The 24,274-nt window shown below is 39.2% G+C and overlaps 1 protein-coding gene across 2 annotated transcripts in view; it reads left to right on the plus strand.

Annotated features, from left to right (window-relative positions):
- Positions 1-24,274, plus strand: part of COL4A1 (collagen type IV alpha 1 chain) — a 123,438-nt gene that overhangs the window by 50,756 nt on the left and 48,408 nt on the right. For both annotated transcript variants that reach the window (XM_061472777.1, XM_061472776.1), the window contains exons 2-12: positions 1,304-1,354; positions 18,579-18,668; positions 18,759-18,803; positions 20,374-20,418; positions 20,522-20,584; positions 20,686-20,739; positions 20,885-20,911; positions 22,053-22,136; positions 22,244-22,306; positions 23,318-23,353; positions 23,846-23,887. In XM_061472777.1, the coding sequence (XP_061328761.1) occupies positions 1,304-1,354; positions 18,579-18,668; positions 18,759-18,803; positions 20,374-20,418; positions 20,522-20,584; positions 20,686-20,739; positions 20,885-20,911; positions 22,053-22,136; positions 22,244-22,306; positions 23,318-23,353; positions 23,846-23,887 (600 nt within the window). The remainder of the gene's footprint in view (positions 1-1,303; positions 1,355-18,578; positions 18,669-18,758; positions 18,804-20,373; positions 20,419-20,521; positions 20,585-20,685; positions 20,740-20,884; positions 20,912-22,052; positions 22,137-22,243; positions 22,307-23,317; positions 23,354-23,845; positions 23,888-24,274) is intronic.

The following is a 24,274-nucleotide window of genomic DNA, read 5'->3' on the forward strand; positions in this document are numbered from 1 at the left end:
CTGGCCCAGTCAGGGATACCTTCCACTAGACCAGGTTGCCCAAGGTCCTATGCAGCCTGGCCTTTGAACATTTTCAGGGATTGGGGCATCCACAATTTCTCTGGACAACCTGTTCCAGTGTCAAGTTTATCCAGTGTAGAAAACCCATGAGGTGGTGCTGTTATAAAGAAAGGCTTTCAGAAAACAAGGATCTCTATAGTGTTTCCTGAAGAATAATTTGGACTGATTATGTTTTTATTGATGTTTTCTGTGGATTCTCCTATTGCAATGAATGCACTTTTACTTAGTGGAAGGTTTCCCATCATAATGACAATTGCAGTTAGTCATTATAGAAGGCAAGAAAGAAAAAAGATCACTTGAAATGTGGTAGATGCAAGAAATAGGACCAGAGCACTGAAGTTAGATATTGCCTGGCCAGTAAACAACATTAACAACTGCCTCGATATCTAATATTTGCCATTAGGAGCAGTTTGCTCTCTGAGGGGCTGCAGTTTGACTTGATTTCATAAAGTACACCCAGGCATACTTCTTGATATAGTTTACTGTGGTAATTATACCAATATTTAACTTCCTGTAAACACTACTTTTTTCCTATCTGAAGATTGGCAATTACAGAAAAAATTAGTAAATCAATATTAAGAAATCTCATGGTAAAAACCCAATGGGTATAGATGGTTTTTATATTTGGAAAAGAAACACAAAACATATTCTTCAGGTTTGATATTTTTCTTAAGCATAGAAGATAAATCATGAACTGCAGTTTCACCATCCCTCTCTCCTCAAAGCAATGGCAGATATTTATAGAGCTTAAGTATTTATGCAGAATGCAAGCCATTTATTAACAGAGACCTAAGAGATGCTTCTACAGTTGAATTGATTTTGTTTTAAATATTTTGTTGGGCTTTGAATGTGTGACTGTAGTATCTTAGAGGAGAACCTGCTTCTTTTAAATTGAGAAGTTCATATTGCTAGATGCAGAGTGTGTATTCTGTAAAAATTAGTTATTTTTTTAAATGGTGACCCTAAAGACAATGATTTAGAAGTACTATAAGTTTTCTATGGTTAAAAACTATAGCAGATATTTTTCTTCTTTTACAAAGGCTTCTCTTATTGGACGTGGTATGAAACCAGAAGTGTACATCTATATAAATTTAATAGTGTTGCGTTGGGCTTAAGTGAACATTTGCCATGCTGACCAGCCTTGCACTCAGCATGGTACTGCTGACATCCCTGGCTTATTGTGGTATGTTCTGCCTGTCATCCAGTTCAGACAATTAATTCTCAATGTCTCCTTCATTTTCAGGGTTGTTCCGGCTGTGGAAAATGTGACTGCAGTGGAGTAAAAGGGCAAAAAGTGAGTAAACCAGCTCTCTCTTCTTCATTATCTTGCTTATTTAAACCACACAGTGTATGATCTACTGGGAGGCAGGTGAGCCATTGGTTCCAGTGAACACTCTGACACGGCGCGTTTCCAAGGCCAGGCCCCATGCCCTTCAGCAGGATTTCTGAAAAGCAGCCAGCTCGGTGTCTGCAGGAGCAGGATAGGGCAGGAGGACCAGGGGTGGGAGACAGATGAATACCCTCACTGCGGGGTGAAGCTCCTAGTCCGGTGCTTGGCTGTGCCCTCCTTTTTTCTGCATTTAGTGGGGTGCTAACCTGGCACTCTCACCTTTCCTACACCTCACCTCCAGTCTTTTCAGTGGATAGCAGGGTTGACATCCTGAGCACCTCTGGAAGCAATTCTAGCAGTTCAGTTCCAAAATGCTCCCCTCAATGAGTTGTGCAGATTGCTCTCCAGGAATTCTGTGATGCATCAGAAGCAACTCAACCTTACCAGGGTTAGGCCTGGGAGGCAATGACCTGGAATAGAAAGAAATAGGTTAATAATCAACTTAAATACAGAAAAGTATTGCACGTCAAGTTAAAAAATAAAATACTTAAAACTTTTTGACAGAACCTTGCAAATGAGTTTTAAAGTTCCCATTCAGCTGTCCAACCTTTCTGTGTGTGAAACAGAAAAGGCACTTTAGAGGCTTCTTTTAAAGTAGTAAGAGTGAAGAAAAAATACAGTGTACTTAAGCATTCCATGAATTCCCCTGTAAATTACTTGCTTTTGTAAATAGCATAGGCATTCAATCACTCTCCTTATCTTTTCCAATTTTGCTGTAGAGATTTCAATCTGTAATGTGTTCTGTTGTGCATGCACATGTATTGTATTATCTATAATACATTATAAATTAGTGCAATCCAAAGGTTTTATCATCCTGTGATTGCAGTGGGAACATTTTTTGAGGTAAGTTGTTTAGGTCAATCAAAGGAGTGCTTTGAAGAGGTGGGGGTTTTGTTTGTATTTTGTTTTGGGGTTTTTAAATAAAGGTACAGCTGGTGTTCTACCTTGTCTCACATGTGATAGGTGCATATTTACTGATGAAGGTTTTAAGAATGTTTGTTGTTGGCTTTTCTTTAGTGTTTTCTAGAACAAGGAACATAAAGTACTTAATTGGAGACCCAAGCAAAGATAATTTTCTTTGTAACAGAACATGGATTAATTTGTGAGACAGATGAAAAGAGATTCAAAATTTCTTTTAGATGTTTTAATGGCCCACTAGTATCTGTTTAATAAGAGGCAGCTATATATTAAAAATAAATAGCGCAAAGATTTGGGAAAGGTCAGGAACTCTGAATTTATTCCTTGATGTCTTGATCTTGGTTTTCAGTAACAAGTACAAATAAATCATTCTAGAATGAGAGAGAGATTACGTTATAACTCTCTTGTTGAAAGCCATTAGTTTTCAGTTCTTAGAGTATGCCAGTATGTTGCAACTAGATATTAAAAAAAAATGTAGTTTGGGGAAATAACTTGGCTTCATTTATTTCTGGCTGAAATCATGACTCTTTGCTAGAGCTGTTGCTGGCATTTTTCATTTGCATAGTCCAGAGTCTCAGAAAGTTCTCCTCGAAGTAAATAGATCCTTATCTGATATGCTAGAAGCCAAAACTACCTCAAATTAATGTAGGATATTTTAAAATGTGGAAGAGAGAAAATATCAGCCCATAGCAACAGAAGTCATAGTAAGTTCCAGACTTTGTGCAAACTTGTCCAACAAATCAGTGTACGCCTTGCTCTTCCTAATGGGTTTCCATCAAAAACTTCTCTAGCTTTAAATGTGGGTGTAATGGTATATTTACATATTTTCAGACTGTGTAGGAAATTTAATTATTGACATTAGAGACATTTAGACAGGTGAATGTATAGTTAACACCTAGAAAAAGACTTTTATCTAAAAATGTCTGCCCCTGCCTTTTTTTCAGCCTAGTGCAGCTTTTCATCTGATTCTTTGCATTTAATGCCTTTTTGGAATAAAGACTGCCTGGTACCCAGTCCCAGGTCTGAAGACAGAAGTTGGTAGGAAAGCAGGGGAAGCATCCTTCCTGCTTGCCACTGAAAAATTTCTAGAAATGGTTTTTCCACCCGATGCATTTGCCTTTGAAACGTATCTCTGTAAACACAGTTCCCATTAACGTGCACATCAGTACTGGTACCTGCTACCTCAGAGATATACGTAAATGTTGCTCAATCAGAGAGGGACAGATTAGAAAGACTGATCCTTGCCAAGATCCAGGCCAGAAGAGGGCTGCCATGCCCAGCTGTTGTGGTACCCCAGGAGACCACATTAGGGAACATCTGCTCTCCACTTCTCATGTAGCCACTTGCGTGGGAAGTATATATCCATCCTGCCCAACACCATCCCCAGCCAACATGTTGCCTACACTGGAAACCCTTTTGATCTGTCTTCCATGTTGTGCAGAACTGCACAAATGCTGAAGGGCCTTTTCCAATCCACCCACACTCTTCAGCAACGTAACCACACCAGTTCACTACCATGGGAGCTTCAGGAGCTGCGGAAGTGGGTGCTGGGTTTACCCTTTAATGCTTTAATTATTAACATCTGGAGATACATTTCTTTCCACACACAGTGTGGGAAGAAGTTCCAGAATGAATTGGGGGTGGGATTTAATTAAAATACATTTGGCCAAATAATATTAATGATCTCACCACAAAAAGTGCTGAAAATAGTATTTGACTTAAAAGCTGTTAAATTCCCAAGAAATATTGCCCGTCAGCATTTCAGACATGGAAGAGTAAGTTATATTGCCATATTTTTCTCTCTCATTTGAGAATCTTTTAGTCAATATGACCATTTGGATGGCCATATTTAGAACACATTCAGTATGTTCTCTCATTACACTGTTTCCGTGAAAATTGTATCTCTATGCCAAACTCCTTTAAGATGACTCATACTTTATCAAGGGCATATAATTGAGAAAGTCTAAGGGGTTTTCATCCCTTTCAGAAAATTTCAGAAGGTGAGTGTAATTGGAACAGATGGTTCTTATCCCATAAAGCCTTTATTATTACACTGAACATCAGGCTGTTATTCTAAGCTATGTAGTGTCAAGTATCACGTATTTACTGAACAATAGGTGCAGAAATTTTAGAAAAACATAATATTGCTAAAATAATAAATAATGCCTTGGTGTCTTTCATTAGATAGATTAGCCAAAAATCTTCATTAGTTTCCTCTTACACTTTCTATTTGGTTTTCTGCATAATAACTTGACTGTTCTTTCCAACTGCACTACAAGTGTGAGATCTGTTTGAACTGGTTAGTTTTGAATGCTTGTCTACATTTTACTGAGTTACTCAGAAGCACGCAGAAGCTGTATTTTCTCTTTTATGCCTACCTAGATTTTGAGAACAATTTCAAGCAGCTGTGGAGATAAGAAGTGCTAGCCAGTAATGTGTGTAGAAAAAGCATGCAAGCATTTAATTACCATTTAGAACAAAGACTTTATAGAGCTGAGTAAAATTCTCCATGCACTGGCTTTTTCCAGGAATGTTCGTTCTCTCATTCATGACCATTTGCACTCGTTTTACTCCGTATCAGAAACATGTATAAACAGAGGCAACACTGGAACTTTGCTGTAACTAAACCAGAATGATTAATCTTCTAACACTTGTCAGTTAGAATGCATTGAAGTATAAGTCTTCATTCTTTAATATAAATATCTTACAATGATTCCCCTGTCTCAACTTTCAATTATCCATTGAAAGTTCAAGTCACAAAAATCTCAAATGTGATTTTTGTCATTGGACATGAAATATTGCACTTAAAAATTTATATCTGCTGGGATATTCTGGAAGAAAATAGAAAATAAAAATAGAATGAACTCATGTAACTGCTGGTTTTGACATTTTTTATATGAGGTGTAAGAAAACTTGTGCAAATAATTTTATACTGGCATATTTTTGTTTGCCTAGTGCCTTGTTCTGAGACCCTGTCTGTATTATTATACCTACATAAGAATTACTTCTGTTTCCCTTGATGAGCGCATTATCCCTGTGTGGATTGACTGCACTGACTGTGGAAGTACACAGACTGACTTTGCTTGAGGTGTTTTTGGGCCTGGCAACCAGGTGGCTCTGTTACTGCCTTAGGTTGACACTTACTGTGACGCCTCTGTGGTCACCCATTAACAGGATGAGTCTTTTCTCTCCTGTGCAATTCTACAGTCTTGAAAGTCACGCACGATTTTCCTGTCTGCAGGAGATTGTGCAATGGCGAGTTGACTGTTCCAGTGGACTGTGTCCCTATATATTTGGTTTGGCTTGGTTTTTTTTAAGGTTTACCAGATTGGGAAGGCCTTCAAGGCTTTTCCTGTCATTTTAGGTATCAAAAGATAGAGCAAAAATATTTATGATATTGATGAGTTAAACCAATAGAAAAACCCTTGTTAGAGAGAAACTGTGGCAGTCAATGGGATAATCACTATTAAGTAATCCTGAGTTTCCTTTAGAATATAGTAAAGGGCAACAAATCAGTTGCTTCAGTGGAGCGAATCAATAATCACTAGATCTGTGCTTTTCATATTCAACCTATGCTAGCAGCATCAACACTCTTTTTTACCAAGAATGTTAATTTTTCAGTACTTTCCATTGGTACTGTTTGTTTTTAATAAGCTCTTCCATAGTTTTGCTCAATGTTTCTATTTAAGTGGCTGCTGTGGGAACTTAATCTCATTTCCAGCACTTGTTCATGTGCAAGTTGGAAAGACTATGAACTGAGGACACTAAGGAAACTACAGTTAAGTAAAGGCTGTAAAGTTGACAAGAAGGATGACAGTGGGAGGAAAGATTGTGTTTGCAGCTTTAGTTTGCAGCTAATAGTTAACATGAGGTCATCTAATAATTCCTGAAAGGGGGAAATCAGAAGACTGTAATAAAATAAGCAAAGATTTTGATCAGCTGCAGATCTGATATCCTACAAGGGTACTTGTGGCTCTTATTTTTGAAAATTAGGCCATTGTCACAATGTTTATGTCACTTCTGCAGTGACATTAGTATATTTTTATTGATTTGCCCTTCATGCAGAGAAAAATAATGCTTTTAATTCAAATCAGGGAAAAAGAATACCTATGTTTCATGAAGAAAATACGTAAATAATGCTGCTATTCTTGAAAACAATGAGACATCAAAAGACCTTGAATTATATTGAGTGGAATACGCTAAGTATTGAAAGTTTTCTTCACTTTCCCAACTGTAAACTGTAAAGTGGATCCATCAGCTTTTCTTAGTTTAAAGTTGTCACCGGGACCATTTGTCTCAGTTGTCCAAGTAGGACTGAATGTCTGTAGCAACATTTTCTATATTAAGATGTATTTTTGCACTCAGTACAGTATGTATCTTTGATTGACACAAACTAGTGGATTACACTGATGAATTTACCTCTTTGGAAAGAGCGCTATAAAAGCAGATATCCCAGTAATACTGTGTGATGGGGTATGCTCATATTTAGTTTTCAGAGCTGACTTCTAAAGGTTTCCACAAAGTGGTATGTCAGTTGGCATAATATGATCTTTTAAGCAGCTTTTAAGTTGCCAGATGCATATCTTTGCTTGTAAAGCTATTGGTATAATAAGCTCAGGCATTTCTTCATGAAACAAAACATGCTTTCTGACCTCACAGAGTTTGAATTTACATTTGTACAACTGTTACTGTATGTCTTCATTATGGTTTCTTGAAGGATTACAAGGCCTTGTTTTAATATGAAGCATGTAAGCCTCCAGTGAAGTCAGTAAAGTTTCCCAAATGTGAGATAGAAGGAAGACGAGAAAAGAACTGTAGGTCGCCACTTCTCTGAAATCTGCATGCTCTGGAAGTGAAGCTGCTACAGTCCCTGTGGAATACCCACAGGTAGTTTGGAATCTTCCCAAATTTAAAATTTTGTTCATGCAAACAGAATCACACTTCCATTATATATATACTAACTACACAGTGATCGTTAAACTTATGTTGCAGCATTCAGTTTTTTAGTATCCGGTTGTATGCATGACAGCACCTGCAGTCTGTATTTGTACATCATTCATCTTACTGCCCACTAATGTTCTGTGATACTGACAGGTTTTTGTGGGTGTAGATTACAGGTCTGAGACAGCAAATGGCATAGCAATGGGTATAGCAACCACAATAGCAACATTTTGTAGTTTACCCCTCAGGCTTCTTTAAATCATTCTGCAATTCAATTTATATTGTGTTTGCTGGGGATCTCAGACCAAACAAGCTGTTATAATTGATGGTTCTGTGATATGTCAGTTCCCACATGAGAACTTAATACTTGAGGCACTTAATAATCAGTCTTTGCCTACATTTTCTCTGTAGTAGTATTGACAAGAATTATAGATAACATAGCAAAGAAAGTTCAGCTAAATGGTGAAAATAATTATTAGCTTTCAGTAACAGGCAAAATGTTTTTCTATATCATCTTTAACAGGAGAAGAAAAGCAAAATTAAGGTAAAGCCAAGGGACAAGCAACTTAGACTACCATCTGGAAAATCATGTCTCTGTCCCTTAGAAGGTTCAACTGTAACTGGCAAGGCAAAACCTACCCATAAATTTTGTAGCTGTTAAAGAAAGCATGTGCCAGCTTCCACTGCAGTTCATCTGCAACATTTTAAAATGCTTTTATATGCCAACAAAAGTAATTCTTACCAAGGTTTGTGTCGAAGTTAAAGTATGCACGGTTAAAGTAAATACTGAGTTGAGTGGGTGAACACAGGCATTGGCATCAAATCGGATGTCCTTTCACTCTTTTCTCATTTGACACTGTTACTGACTGTAAAAAGATGCAACAAAACTGTTTCATGGGTAGCTAGCAGAATACTAAAGCCTTGAGGAGGTTTGGTAACCCTTGATTTTGTTAGAACAGTTTGCTTGCCTACCAAGCAAAGATGCTGCAGAACAGCAACAAAAAAAAAAAAAAAGGTTTAATGGAGGAGAGGGACTAGCACAGAGGGGCAGTCTGAAGTGCCCTCTGACTCCAGTGTCAGCAGTTGAGTGAAGAAAAGGGAAGAATACCAAAGGTTGGTATTGTGGAGCAGTGAACAGAGAAGCCAGTGCTGTATGCAGCACCTGCAGTGAGATCTGTGAGTTAAGGTTGCAATTGCAGATCTTCAATTCAAACTTCCTTTCTGTCTGAAAGTGTGGAGATGGAAGCTCCTGAAGCAGGATGGAAGCAGGTCCAGTAGAAACACACACGTCTTCATGAAACTCCTCCAGAGGGATCTCTTTAGGAAGCTTTAGGTATTAAATGCAATGAATTTATAGTAATGCCAGGGCATGGGAACTAAGGGACACTGCTCACCTCAGGAAATAAATGAAAAAGGTAGCATTTGTAAAAGTGAAATTCTCCAGATGCAGACAAAGTACAGACTTTGATAGCAAGACTGTCTCTGCACCCTACCTCTCCTTGGGCAGGCGCGGCGGGCAGGAAGGGCCGGGAGGATCCGGATGCCGGTGCGGGTGGCGCTGGGGGGGAAAACCCGAGCCGGTTGGCTCCTATCATCCTTCATCCCGCAGCTGTGTCACTTCCCCGCTGGCTCCTCTGGGTGGCAGTCAGACATCACGGAATTCCTGTTCTCTGGCGGGCATCCTTGCTTTTTTTTTTTTTTTTCTCTTTTGTTCTTGTTTGGGGTTTGGGTTTTTTTTTTCATTTTTAGTCAAAAAAAAAGAAAACCTTAAGGCCACTTGCTAAGCAGGAGATCAGCTGGTGGGCATTCACTGAAAATGATGCTGCAGCAATATCCTGCACAATATCAAAATAAGGAAAATATTTGTTTTCATTACTGTTAATGATTACTGCATCCTTGTTAACTTAATTGATTCAGGCTGAACAAGCTTGGACGTACTACAAAAAAATTATATTGTAGTGTCTGTTCTGCAGTGGATCTGGTTAAGTAAAGAGACTCTAGAAATTAAAGTGAAGAAACAATGATTTACACTTCTGAGGCACAATGTTATCTGCCTTCTGGGATTTTCATAGAATCACACAGTCCTTTAGATTGGAAAGGACCTTTAAAATCATTGAGTTCAACTGTAAACCGTAAACCTAATGCTGCGAAGTCCACCATTAAACCATGTCCCTAAGCTCTATATGTACACGTCTTTTAAATACCTCCAGGGATGGTGTCTCCACCACTGCCCTGGGAAGCCTGTTCCAATGCTTGACAATCCTTCCAGGGAAGAATTTTCTCCTCATATCCCATTTAAACCTCCTCTGGCGCAACTTGAGGCTGTTTCTTCTTGTCCTATGACTTGTTACTTGGGAGAAGAGACCGACGTGCAGTTGTAGAGGGTGGTGAGATCAGAAGCCAGAATATTTCCTCTAGCTTTTGCAGGAAGCAACTCTTCTGCATCATTCAAAATATTTAAAACTTTAGAAATGCCATTTCTAACCTAACCCCAAAAAGCAGCTAGAATATTACTGTCTCAAATAGTAATGTCTGTCATGTACTCTCTAAGATATGAGCTATTTCATTATGAGAACTTTATTGCCGTTTGTACTGTCCAGGACGAGCTGCCCATGTTTTTACTATTTATGGAAGAGATTACTTTCTGTAAATATGTCCATGACAGACCTTTGCCAAGAGAATAAAACTTGCATGTAACGTCACATTTCATTGCAGGCCTAGGGTCTGAACAAAAATAAACTAAAAAAACCTGAAAAGTTCAAGACTTTTTTTTTTTTTCCTGCTGTTTCATCTTTAAATGCAAGCCTTTAAACAGTGCCAAATGCAAACAAGTACTAAATAATTTACACTAATGAATAAGGAAGGGCGTGGAGCATTTTTACCTCTTATATTCTTGGACCTTCAACGCTGGAAGTGATTTAACACAATGTGCAATAAAACAAAGGAAGAGTTACTCAGACGTAATGAGTTCAACAGATGATTAGAAGGGGTGGGAAATATAGCACCCTTTTGATTCAACCTGTTCCCAGGTGGTAGAATTTCCTTTTTTTTTTTTTTTCCTTGCAACCTCCCCTTCCCTTATGTTTTTTTGAGGTTCTTCTATTCCCCAGTGTGGCTCTAAATGATGGGGAGGAGGCTCCTTTGACCCAAATCTGATTAAAAGAGAAAAAAAGGTTTGGAAAACCCCATACGTACCTTTGGTAAAAGGTTTATATGACTTCCTCCTGAAACATGAGGAGCTGTATTTTTATTTTTACTTTTTTTCCTAAAAAAATCAATAAAAATTTAAACCTAAAGACATTGAACCACATACCTTAGTGTTACCTTGTCAGGCTTTGTGTAAGCAGACTTCCACAGTTGAAAATAAAGTTCACCGCTCATCTGTTGGCTTCTGCTGTCTTTTAGTATTGTCTTCAAATTTGACCTTCATATACCATGCCCTCAGTCTTGCTTTGAGGTAGACTACTCCTGGCTTATAAAATGTTCAGGCTAGGGGTCATAGATACTATCATTCGTGAGTGACTGAAAGGTGCATGTGCCTCACTAAACTTCAGTCAGCTTTTCTTTTCTTTTTTCTTTTTTCTTTTTTTTTTTTTTTTTTTTTAATGGAGGGAAAACAGAATAATTTTTTTCTCTAAGTACAAACACGTTTCTCCTCAGCATCCTGGCTACTTCTGGATCTGTAACCATTCATCTACACTGGAGTCAAATATCACACAAAAAGTATGTCAGCCAAAGACACTCACACTGGGAGCTTAAGTGTGTACATGGCTCAGGAAGTCCTAAAAAGTGAAATTTGGGCACCTCCATTGAAAAAACTGACTACTGCAGTTGGAAAATGAGGAATAACTATGGGGTGAGCAAGAAGAGGAATTAGATGAAGGAGGCTTGGTAAATTATGTAGGGAGGGGCCATTACTTATAGCTGGTTTAACTGAAATTATACAATGCTGATAAGCAATGAGTCGCTTGACTCTAATTAAATGGAGGCTGAGTGTGTAGCCATGACTGACTTTTGCATGTTGATTTTACTTCCCTTAGCTTATTTTTTGTCTTCTAAATCGAATTCACACACTGTATATCCATCCATTTACTTGCACACCAACTAAGCACATACATACTGATATATAAAGGATAACCAAAGATTGTTACTTCTATTTTTATACTCCTGGGAAGCACTTGGCAGCTTTCTGAGGAATGCTCTGTGCAGCCATGAGGTGACACTGAAATATGCTTTCAGCCTAAGCATTCTTTTGTATTTAGGAGGCAGAGGCGCAGGCTCAGTCCCTGAACTATAAACCTGAACAGCAAACCTGAACAGCTTTCTAATTAAATGTTTATACAGATGGATTCACTATTTTTGGGTTCATTTTATATCAAGGTGCACAGGTTCTCCAGTGTGGTAAACTCATGAGGCCCAAGAAAGACACTTTTGTAGTAGGAAGAGTGATCTTTTCAGGGAGTGAGAGACCAGAGCTGGGTGAGGTGCCATCATTTGGTGATCAAGAGTACAGCTTCTGCCCTTCTGTATGGGCATTGGCTTTTGCACCGTTAAGTCATTGCTTCTCAGAGTTCCCACCTTGAAGTGCAGCCTGAGAGCTGGTTTAACTGACCGAAGGAGTCCCACGGGTGAAGGTCACCAGGGAGGGAGCAAAGGGAGAAGGAGAGGGCAGAACTAGCATCATGGCAGAGCGGGCATGACTAGAGAGTGCTATTCCTCGGCAGCTGTTGGCGTAGCTCTTTGTCAGCATCTGCTGTGTCTGTGTGTAAAACAGAGCAACACTGTTAACGCTTGAAGGTGTGCAGGGGACTCATCCAGCCCACAGCTGGCCTGACTGTGGAGCTGTGCAGGTAATATAGAACTGTCAGGGCTGCTCCTTCTTTTAGTCTTGCCAAAAAGGCTGGACTTATGTTTCCATGCAAGTGAGTTTTCTCAGATGCTTCCTGGCAATGCAAGAATCCAGATTTTGCTGAGTCTCCCCCATCTTCCCCAAGCACTCACACCCCCTAACCCTCTCTTCTACTCTGCGTACTGTCAGGAACACAGCCCCAAAACTTCTGGGTGAGCCAAGATGTTTACAGAACTCCTACACAGATTCTTTGCATATCTTCATAGTTATGTTTATGTAATTAGTTACTCGTTACTCGTGTAGCTCCAGAATTATATAGCTATAGCACAGATAGACTGTAGTGCTGAAGGATGTGCTGTGGGAATTTTGTAATGTGAAGCATCCATAGTGCATTTGAGGACACTCTTGCTCTGTGAGCATATAGCAGTACTTCTGTTTGACTGATATCCACTTCACACTTTCAATAAAATACTGAAAATGGTAAGGGCAGCTGAGGACAAACAGATGATATTTATCATACGTGTTTATTTTAATCCTGAGAGATATTCAGGGCCAGTGCTCCCTCTGGTGGTTAAAAATACTGCTTTAATGAAGAAATTCATGCTGCCCACCTCTGTCTTCGCTGATGTAACACTGAGCCAATTACAATTCTGTAACACATGATTAAAAGAGTGTGGAGAAATGCAGTGACTTGAGTGAGCTACTCGGATCACACAATAGTGTTTCCCACTGTGCAGTGTAATTACTGGTCTAACACCTCAAAGCCAGTTCACTTCAGCACTTGCAGTTATATCAGCTGAAGGAACAAATACAAAGCCTGTATTCACTTCTCATGTGGCTGGGTAGAAACCATGTAGTGCATTGCAAGGCTGTTGTGAATCTGTAGATTTTACAGGGTTATACTGGATCATCAAGGCATGATGAATGATTTGGATGGTGGGTTTTCTTGTCAACAGTTGCGTCTATGTCTGAAACTAATTTCTTTCAAAAGCAATGTTTGAGACTCTTTGTAAAATCAGACTTGAGGATAGGAGAAAAAAATAGAAAAGAATGCTGAATTTGCAGGCCCTATTTCTTTCTTTGGAAACTGCATCCTCAGTTTCCATCTTGAAGCAGTTGCGTTTCTTTGGTATGCTTGCGTTTCAGTTCAATGAACGTTAGATTTTGGGAAGAGGGGAGCATGTGTGTTTGTGAGAGAGGAAGTCTATGCTTATAACAATGTTGGAGTCAGCAGGAACATTGGTCTGAAGATGGCTCTCCAGCAAGGTCAAACATTTGTTGGCTTGCAGCTCAGCTTCTCTTGCAGCGAAGGCACAGCTGAGGAGCTCTGGTGGATGAACTCCAACAAACCCCACTGTGCTGGTGTGAGAAGCTGCTCTCGCTGCCTTTCCGCCTGCATCGCTATATCCTCCTTGCATCAGCTGCCTGGCCTGATGAGCTCCTTAGCTCACCAAGGCCAGAGCAAGCTTACTAGCTAAAGGAAAGTGCGTAAATTTAGTGAGCTGAACTGGTGCAGTGGAGGCTGAGGGAATTATACCAGGTGATGTAAAAAAGAATGAAATAGCACCATGCCTTTAAAAGAAGAGCTACCTTTGCTGGGTAGATCAGCTCAGCTGCCTTGTGACATCACTCTGTAAGACTTTTATGCCTTTTCAGCTGAAGGGCAGGCACGTGCCTGTCCTGCTGTCTCAGCTTCAGGGCGATTGCTGGGAGTGGCAAATGAAGCATCTTTCAGATGGCTTCAGGAAGATCTGCACATTGTTATTCACCATATGCATGAGTCTCTGAAGAGCCTGGGAACATTATACGCATATGGGCCCAGACACCCTGTGAGCCCACACTACCTAAAATCTCCCAGTCCTGCAGGCCCTAAGCAGAATAATAGCAGAAATAATTTATCATGGGATAGTGATTGTTTCCTCCCCCCCCCCCCCCCCCCCCAGCACTTGATTTATTACAGCTGAATCTTCTGAAACTGCTTACTTCATGTGACTCTCTTGCTTAGCAATCTGCAGTTGTTCCATGTGTCAAACAGCATTTCATGGCAAATTTTGAAGGGTAGGTGCCAGAAAAAATATCAGCCCAGGTTGTTATGCTCTTAACAGGTTCACCCCCATTTAGAAGTCCATTCAGTTGCTTTTCATTTGAACTATATCTAATGCAAAGGCATTTGGATACGTTTCACAAAAGCTGGGCTAACACAGGCATCTTGCTTACTAAATGAGTGCAACAGTGACTGAGTGCTTGCTGTCTTTCTATGTAGCACCTCCACATTTTCAGCAGCTGAGTGGCAGAATATTAATTTTTGTGAGCTGAGTAATGAATTCTCCTTTGTGCTTTCTGACAGTTTGTATTGAATCGGCAGAGGTACAGATGACTTGGTTACATCTGTTTTAATTTTTGAGTCTCATGAATTGATTTGTTAGAAGCAGAAGCTCTTTCAACATTACTTGCCAAGATTTCACAGCTGTGAATACTGGAACTTGAACAATACATAGCCCTTGCAATCAGAGTCTCATGGTCTCCATGCATCACAGCTAGAAATCTCAGTGCTGAGGGAAAAATAAGTGGGTAGCAGCAGTGATCTGGTGCTTGCCAATTTATTCTGTGTGGATGCTTAATGAGTAGCAGCATAAATGTAGTGCAAACACTAGCTCTTGGGCTGCTTTATTGGAACACTGAGTGAAGAAAAGAACTGGGCAAGCAAGCAGGGAAAGGATGCTGCTCAAGTATTTCCTTGCAATGCAAGGCATTTTCAGGACATGCTTATGTCTGTATCGCACAGCATAATAAGCAATAGCTTCATCTGAGCTTGAAATAAGATACTGGGTAGGAAAGCAGCAGTGCAAATGTTGCTACCTCAGTGATCTCTGTGGGCTAATCTGCCCGCTGACATTAGGACACATGGAGCTCTGCGTTCACATGCATCTTTACAGCTCTTAGATGGTAGAGTTCCTGTACTCTCTTGTTCTGTGTAGATACTTAGAGACTGATAGAATTTTACTGTAATTTAGTGTAGTTTCACCGATGCCAAGAAGTGTCTTATGGTGGAAGTTGGTACTAACTGGGGCAGGACTACCAAAATAAGACCTTAGTTCGTTAGCACTGCTTCTTTACTTACAAGTTTTGACACACTAGTTTTCTAAGACTGATACAAAGAGGCCATCTGCTAACTGGACTAAAGAAAGGGACTGGAATCCAGGGGACATCTCTAGGTCTGTTACAGGGTTGTGGTGAAATAGGTTGTCATAACTTCTCTGAGTTTTTATGGATGACATGGAGAGGTAAGGTCCCATTAACTGTGTAGCATGGGACTGCACAAGTTTGGGCTACTTAGTCGGTACTTACTTTGGACTGCTTACTCAAACTTACTTTGCAGTAAAATGAAATGGGAAGGCAGAGTAGAGGGAAAGGTGTAAGCAGTGTGAAAGTCCATGTTCCCCTGTTAGAATAACTGGCTAAGGTTGCAGGTTGCATGCAGGGAGAGATCCAGCAGCTTTCACACATGCAGTCACCTTTATGTTTCCTTACTTCCATATGGCTAATCAGAGGCAATAAGATGAGCTCAGTTCTAGTATGAGAAACCATGAGTCTGCAGTATTTGGGACAGCACAGCCCTCACAAGCTCAGAAGTTATGCTCTCCAGGCCTTGGGATTTCCAGTAGCTTGACTGGATGTCCAGAAGTCCTGGACAAATAGCCAGTTATTTTTATTTTTGGCCAAGCAGTTCAAGTCAGTAAAGTAAAATGTTCCTAGGGAAACCTGGTTGTATCTCTGCTCAGAGTGACTTGGTATGGTCTCGGCTCTGCTCCTGCAGCTATGTTTTACCCCTCAAACAGGGCAGCCTGGGAGGTTGAAGACAGCCTTGAGAGAGCTGACTCTAGTTGCCTTGGAAACCCAAATTTGAGTTAACCTCCTTGGCAAGCTGAAGTGGTCATTGCCTTAGCGAGTGATTTACAGGCATGTTAAGGCCTTTTACAGGGCCAGAACCGTTTTAAGGGAGCCTTAGACTAAGTGAAAATCCGATCTGTAAACCACAGTTTTATCTTTCCTTGAGAACGGACAAAAGCATATTTCCCTGTGTTTTGTTCAAAGTGTGTTGAAATCCTCTGAACTCCTGACTACAGAATTAGTTGAGCTACACATGACTCATTTTCTCTGTGGGTGTCAAAATAATCTTGTTTTCATTTGCACATATTGTGCTTTTCTTCAGTAATGGAAAACCCTGTTCTATATACTTGAGTGTCTTCCTCCTCCTTAGTCCATCTCCCAGCAGGTCATGAGAGCAAGTGCCCAGGGTTCAGTGTGAAATCGTGGTCTGAAGCGAGACAGCATCTGATTTCATGCAGTGCCAATTAGCAGGCCAAAGTATGGGTTTAAGAACCTCAGTAATCTGTTTACTATTTCAAATAGCCTTCAGGTTTTCAATTACTTAATTGAAATTACTTAAACATTTATCCTGGATCCTAATACACTCCTCCTTAAAATATTATTCAAACCAGTTTGTAACTTTAGAACTTGGACTTTGTACTTCTTACAGCTGACCTAGAAATGTATTTCTTCAGCTGTTCTGCTGTTTGCTTTGTTTTGCTATGTTTTGTGGTCTAACATACTGCCTTGTCCTTGGGTTACTAGAAAACTTTATTCTCAACCATGACAAAGAATACTGGAGAGTAAAGAGAGGAGATTATGTCCTTTTGGCACTTCAAGGAAAAGCTGCTTGTTTGACTCAAAAGATACCTTTTTACTGAAAAATGTATTTTTGTAGGAGGAAGGGAAGCAACAGGAGATTCTTTTCCTGGCAGGATTGTTTAATAAATGAGTGCTGTTTTGATTTCACTTTCTCATGCTCTTATCAACTCAGTTATAGTTTTCTCCCCTCTTTTCCTCCTTGACTCCGCTCATATCTGTCAATCACCTCTCTTCTCCCCCGTCTCTTCATCATCTTAACAAAATCTTTGACAAGGGGCTAAAAACAACATCAACCCAATAACTGTCATCTTCCAAAACTGTAACTTGCACCATGTCTGTGGGTCATTACTCAAGTTTTCTCTGCCTGCATAATATAACCTTTTCTTTGCAGGATGCCTGTTATACCTACTTGAGAAGTGAGCTCTCCAAGACTTAGATGTTCTTCTTTTCTTGTGCGCTCAGTCCTCAGGTGACCCCTGCAAGTTACCAGCATATTGGTGGGAATCTCTGTCCTGAGCAATAGGGGAAAAGTTTTTTGCCATTTAGTGTCCTAAAATCCAAATACCCAATTAGCAAATAGTAATCTTATTTCTCTCATTGTTTTGCAGAAAATACTTAAATATTTGTGTAGCTTCATTTTGTTTTGAACCCCGTTGATTTTATTTTCCGGTTTGTATGCTTTGAAAATTGGTCTATGTTTTGAGTTTATAAACTATTAGCAGGTGCCATGTTTTTTTGTTTTTTAACTTGTATACCTTTTCCTTTTTGCAGTCACTCACTAATATTTTATTCATCTAATGTTCCCACATTTTTGGTCAATGTGGAGTGTTTCTCCCTGTTTCACACCACCTAGAAAGGACAACTCTGGTTACTTCCTACATGGAACATATGGCTTTTGATTGGCTTGATTTGCTGTTTTCAGGCTCCCCTATATGCAGACTTTGCAGCTTTTATTCAGGCAATATTTCTCTTGGTTTCACTGGGAGCTCCAGTATAGTGAATGCATAATAGTTGAAATATTGATCTAGAGCATGGATTTTCTGCCTCTAGTTTTATCTAATTTAAATACAGTTAGAGACAGCACAGAAAACTCAGGTGTCCCATACAATATTAAAGAAGAACCTAAAGGATGACACATACAATCTGTAAGTTCAGCTTCTTGGGAAGATCCTGTATCTTAAAGCACTCTGAACCACCCTGAAATTCAAGAATAAGTGACAAGCCTGGTGTCCTAAATCTACTGTTGTGAATGATGTATTAGAAGAGGAGTTGTATCAGTATTCATACAGTAGTGACTGAACATTGGTATTTGCGGTTTTCAGGAATTTAATTGCTGATTTGGGGTGTTAGATTTTCTACCAGGATTTAGCGGTATCTCTGTAGGAATGTGGGTAGGTCTTATTAGAGGGAAAGTGTCCTTTCTGATCCCATGGGAATAAACATATTATGAACAAGAGCTATTTGGGGAGACAGAAAAAAGGTTTCATTGACGTTCAAAGAGTGTTTTTTTATTGTGCCACACTCAGCTTCTGCCAACCTATTATTGAACCAGAAATTTATCTTTGTTTAGAATAATCCTGCTTTCAAATACCAACATGAAATGTTTGCTGTCACATGTAGATTCTTACCACCTAGCAGGTTTCTTGAGCACAGAAATGGGGAGTATGTGGGTTGCTTGAAGAAGCGGCTTCAGTTGTTTAGTTGCTAATGAGTTTTCTGCTTCCCCAGGGAGAAAGAGGCTTGCCGGGACTACAGGGTGTGATTGGGTTTCCTGGAATGCAAGGACCTGAAGGTCCGCCTGGGCCACCAGGGCTTAAGGTAAGAGCTTAAGCTTCAGTATTTAAAACACTCAGATTTCTCTAAACTGTTGTCCCTAAGAAAGACAAAGCTATCTCTTTTCCTTTGCAGGGTGATACTGGAGAACCAGGACTGCCAGGAACAAAGGGAACAAGGGTGAGTTCTACCTTTTTTGCAGTTCTGTTCTCTATGTGTTTATCTCTTTAAATTTCCCTGACTGCCTTCAAGATAGGGTTAGACTTTTGTTTGAGTTAATGACATCCCCTTGTGCTGCACAATAATTTCAAGATTCTTGCATTTGCTTTTGAAGTTCTTTCTGTACTGGGCATTCAGTACCTTGCCCATTTGCATTTTCACCATGTACTTACCACTGCATGAACAGCACTTTCAGTACGTCTTGGATATCTTTCTGACATACCAAGAAGCATTTTTGCAGCTTAAATATGAACCAACCTTATTATCTCATGCAAAATTCTTGTTTATGTTTGCCATCTAAACTCCTTCAAGCACTCCAGCAGAGAAGCTGACACACCCATGAGCATATAACATGTTAAAAGTATTCATAAGATGCAGAGCCTGTTTAAAGCCAGGGACAAAGGACTCTTGACTTTGGTAGAAGAGGCTCTGAATATACCTGTCACCCTCCTGTTGTCATTTCTGTTTAATGTGGCACTTACATAACACTTATTTTAGCACATTATATTAACCAGGGCCATGTCTTTTGGGGTTTTGTGAGGTGCCAACCTCATTCTGAGCAATTCACATTTCATAATATGATGGTGAAAGAGGATTCAAATGATCTAACCGGTAATGATGCATATATTTTTAGCTATATCACCTTGTCCACAGATTTTCAAAATGCTGTCTCAGTTTTGTTCTGCATTTGCCTGCAGTTGCTGCATCACATCGATTTTATTGAATCAACTGCCTTTTCTGAACTATTCCAGAGGGATTATTCTGCTAGATCCAGAAATCCTTATTTCAGTCCATGATGATCATGATACCCTGGGGTATCCTGGGTGTTAATGTAAATTTGGCATCCCCTGACAAATGTGTTTGTGTGCTACAGTGCAAGTAGACTGTATTTTAGCAATTACAAAGTTCTGGAAGATGCCAGTATTCTATCTGAGCACAGTATTCCCATGCATCTTTTCAGCTGCTTAATACATGTATTAGAAAATACTGCATGATTGAATAAACTGGTAAGAAGAAAATGATGTGCCAAGTCAGACTCCTGATTCATTACACTGAAAAGCTGTTCAAGGAGAGAGCTATCTCAACCTACAGTAGGCTCTTTGAGAATAAGGATGAGTTGCTACACTGATGTTGAGTATGAAGATAGAGAAGCGTTTTACAGTGTGTTAACAACCTCTTCTGCTATGAAGAAGTGCTTACAGTAAATTTCATTTTGGAAATGCTGGTTGTAAGAAGACAGCACCTCTGCATTCCTTTTTATCTGTACATAAGGCCCTGGTCCAGTTCCTATTGAAGGAAATCCATACTGCTGCTTAAAAAGTTAAAGAAATATAAAGAGTTGTTTTCAGTTATTGATTACTTAGGTGCCATCTCTGAGAGGTTTTGAAGATTAGAGCTGTATTTTCAAGGAAATTTAAAAGAAACTATTACTGTATTTTGACTGTCACCACTGGAGGTGAGACTTGGGCTGCAGCTTGTCATTGCTGTTTTATGGGTTTGCCATTTCAGTTTATGTTTTTGTCAATTGCAGGGTCCCCCAGGAGTATCAGGCTTCCCAGGAAACCCAGGCCTTCCTGTATGTATGAAGTATTTTTACAAAGAACTTTAAAGTTCTAATTGTGGCATCCGAGCTGGATTGTTGCTAATATTGCTAATTTCTTTACTTCCTTTTCATGTAGGGCATTCCTGGACAAGATGGCCCTCCTGGTCCACCTGGCATTCCAGGATGTAATGGCACGAAGGTGACATTTGCATATGTTTATAACAGCATCTCTGTTTTGAAATAAAAAAAACCCTCAAGCATATGTTCCCTAAACAAAACCAGTTTCTCTGTTCCCCTTAGGGTGAAAGAGGTCCTGTAGGTCCCCCAGGTTTACCAGGGCTGACTGGGAGCATAGTAAGTAGATTCTTTCATGCCTGATTCACTTGTTTCACCCCTTATTCTTGAAATGCAAATATAGCTATATGAAAAGCTATACAGTAAAAGATGTAAAATATACAATACTGAAGAACAATAATATCAAATACGTCTTTTTCCACAGGGACCCCCAGGACCTCCTGGAATGAAGGTACATTTTACTCTGTGTTGATATCCTGCTTTTAACAATAAGAATTAGAGTGAACTTTACACCCTCAAAGACTAGGAGTCCTTACTTAAGGACTGAAAAATTATACCATGTTTCATTTTGTACTCCGTTCTGCAGTCCCACTAAACAAAGACAATGGGGAGACCTCCAGTTAATAACAGTTGAACATATGTGTTGTTCCATGCAGATCTGCAATGTGTGTTACATAGATTACAACAGGAAAAAGTAGTACATATCATTAATTATGTGTAAATGGTATGTAAACTAGCTAACTAGATATCTGAATGCATTTTGTGAGCAGGAGAATGAAATATTGAATGTCAACAGAGAGCTTCTTTAAACTAAACAGACACAATTTGGAACTGTGAGCTAAATCTGAATCTAAATGTAATCTTGGATTTGTAATCACATGGCTACCTGAAGTTGTAAAATGCTCTTTTGTCTTTATCTCACATGAGAAGAACCTACTTTAGTTTATAAGCACAGAAGTACTCAAATGTTTCTTTCCTAAGCATGTATGCATAGGTATACAACTCATGAAAAAAAATCACAGTGTTGAAACTTTTTACAAAAAAGCAGGAAAAAAGGGATCTTTTACTGTAAAAAAAAGATACATAAAGAAGTGGATAACGGTCAAAATAGTTTTCTAAACTAAGACAAAGTGGATGCCTTTTTGGAAGAAAGAGGATGCCATAAATGGATTTTATGTCAAAATATGGTATAAACCAAAGATCTTAGCCAGGAAAGGGGATTGTGAGGTTACTGCTTCTCTTAGCAGCTAGGTCAGATATTCCAGTTGTGTGGTGACACTGTAGTAGTGGTAGATTTGGTGGGAAAATCTTTACTATTACCCATTACAATATGGGAAATTAAGGTATGAAGGTAGATTTGGTACTGGAATCTCTTCAGGTGGCTTTAAAGGACATTTGGCAATTGAGGTCTTAACTTTAAAAATCTCTTGCTATGTTTCAGCTGAATTAAAAGAAGGTGACATTTTAAAGTCAACTTTCCAAATGATTCCAAACTCTGCATAGCTCCAACTTTCCTCTCATCTCAGTATTGGTGTCTTTGAATGTATTTGAATGGATCTTCAAGTATTACTGTTTTTTCTTTCTTATTACAGGGAGATCCAGGTGAAGTGATTGGTCTTTTACCTCCTAGTCTGCTAAAAGGTGATAAAGGCTTTCCTGGCCAACCTGGACTACCTGTAAGTCTAAATGATGTCTGAATAGCAGTGAGCTTAAAATTCAATCAGTATTACGGCATTTCCAAATAAATATCACTTTTTAATTATGCCATTTTAATTTTTTATAGGGTCCTCCTGGAAATCCAGGGTTTCAAGGACCAATGGGGCCACAAGGGCCACCAGGAGAGCCAGTAAGTTTCCTTTCATGGTGATTTGCACTTTACTGATTGAGTTTTATTATAGGAAAGTTCCACAAGGTGCGTATAGCCAGTGTTTGTTGGGATTTGGGAGAGATAACCTGTGGTTCCAGGCTTCATATTTAACCTCCTGGACGCTACCATGAATAAATAGGTAACATAGGTTTTCAACAGCAGTTGCTCCTACAGTGATCTCTTCGCAAGAGGCTTGGAGGGTATTTTTGTGCGGAAGGGGCTGTAACAGTTATTCCTCTTTTCCCCTCTTCCCACACTTCATTTATAAAAAATGAGCCACACTACTAGACAGATCTAAATCAAAACGTTTGCCAAGGTTGTACTTACGGACAGCCACAGTAAGCAGTACTGCGGAAAGCAGGATATCAACTGTCTGTTATTATGGAAATTGCCACATGCTGAAGGCACTTCAGCTATTTGACATTTTGACAGGTCTAACAGATATAATATCTTCTGTTTATGTACTGGATACAGGTAACATTAGCAGCAATCAGTTATTTCTGTCTGGTGAAAGTCAGCCCAGTGTTTCTGGCTATTAAAGTGTGGTGTGTGAGATTTCTTACCCTCCTGAAGAAACTGAAAGTGATATAAAGGAAAATGGTAGTGCAGTTTAGTCATAATTTGTACTTGCTGATGTGACAAGGAAGTTTAATGAAAGAAAGGTGAGGACTAATATTTAGCCTGCAGAGCTGGGAAAAAAAAAAAAATCAGCAAGATGATTATTTTACGGTGCAGTGCCATGGACTTTTTTTTTTTTTATTGTCTCTTGTCTAGGTGCTGAGTAGACATTACTAACTGCAAAATAAGGTGTGATGAGGTATCTTAGACAGATTCTGTTGGATTTTATTATTTGTGAGTCATGTACAGTAGCAGAAAAAGATTTTATATCTTGGTCTAAGGGAAAGATTTGCATTCTTGCTGTTTTTCTAGAATAAAGCATTATTCCACCTATATTCCATTATATATATGCTAAAATGTACTGTCTCTTAGGGTCCTCCAGGGCCACCAGGACTCCCAGGTGAGAAGGTAAGACTTTTTGTTATAAAGATTAAATCTATTAATTTGTTATTTGGCATACCAGATCCCCAAAAATCTGGAAATTAATGGTCATAAAGGTCAGGGTTTTTTACACTTTGGGATCTGTTTATATCTTAATGGACATCTGTTAGCTCAGTTGGTCTAATCAGTAGTGATTACAACATCCTATGATTATTTGACCTCAGCCAAAAATGTCAAAATTTTCACTAAATTGTTGAAGAAAAAAGAGCATGCTGACAATAAAATAATTTGATAAATTTCTGTCTAGATTTTCACAAATTGCTGTGATACAGGACTTAAAAACACAGCAGGAGGTTTAGGAAATAAATACTTGTTTCACCTGTGCATTTAAAAGACATATTCCATCTTTTATATCCTCTCTTTGCTTTGCGGTGTACAGAATACCTTCATATGTGTGTATGTATGCATGTATGTACTGCTGATAAAAACTGGCTAAGTACGTGTAATTTGTATTTTCAGGGCTATATGGGCTTGGGCTTTCAGGGTCCCAAAGGTGAAAAGGTAAGTCTCTTGAAAACTTCTAGAAAACAACTGTCAGACATATCCTATTACTTTGTTTAAAATAAACAAACTGTTGGAATCAGTCCATGGAGATCACTGTAATTTTTGGAATGCTTGAGTAAATCTGTAACTTACACCTAAATGAACAAAAGTCATGAACAATGAACGTTTATAGACTTTCTTCATTATGATGTTATATGTGACACTGATTTAGCTCATTATCCCGATCTTCTTCCTAAAGGAGGCACTAAAAAAATTTGTCCTATTACAATAATTAATTGGATGTGTTCCTTGTATTTGGTATTAATCATTCTTCACCCTTCCAGGGGATTCAGAGATTTTTCTTCAGGGCAGTCTCTGTCTGTTACCCACTATATAGCTGTGTCT

This window comes from Pezoporus flaviventris, unplaced genomic scaffold, assembly GCF_033815535.1.
Source record: "Pezoporus flaviventris isolate CSIRO_AGI_PZ_B2104156 unplaced genomic scaffold, CSIRO_AGI_Pfla_v1 ptg000072l, whole genome shotgun sequence".
NCBI classification, from domain to species: domain Eukaryota; kingdom Metazoa; phylum Chordata; class Aves; order Psittaciformes; family Psittacidae; genus Pezoporus; species Pezoporus flaviventris.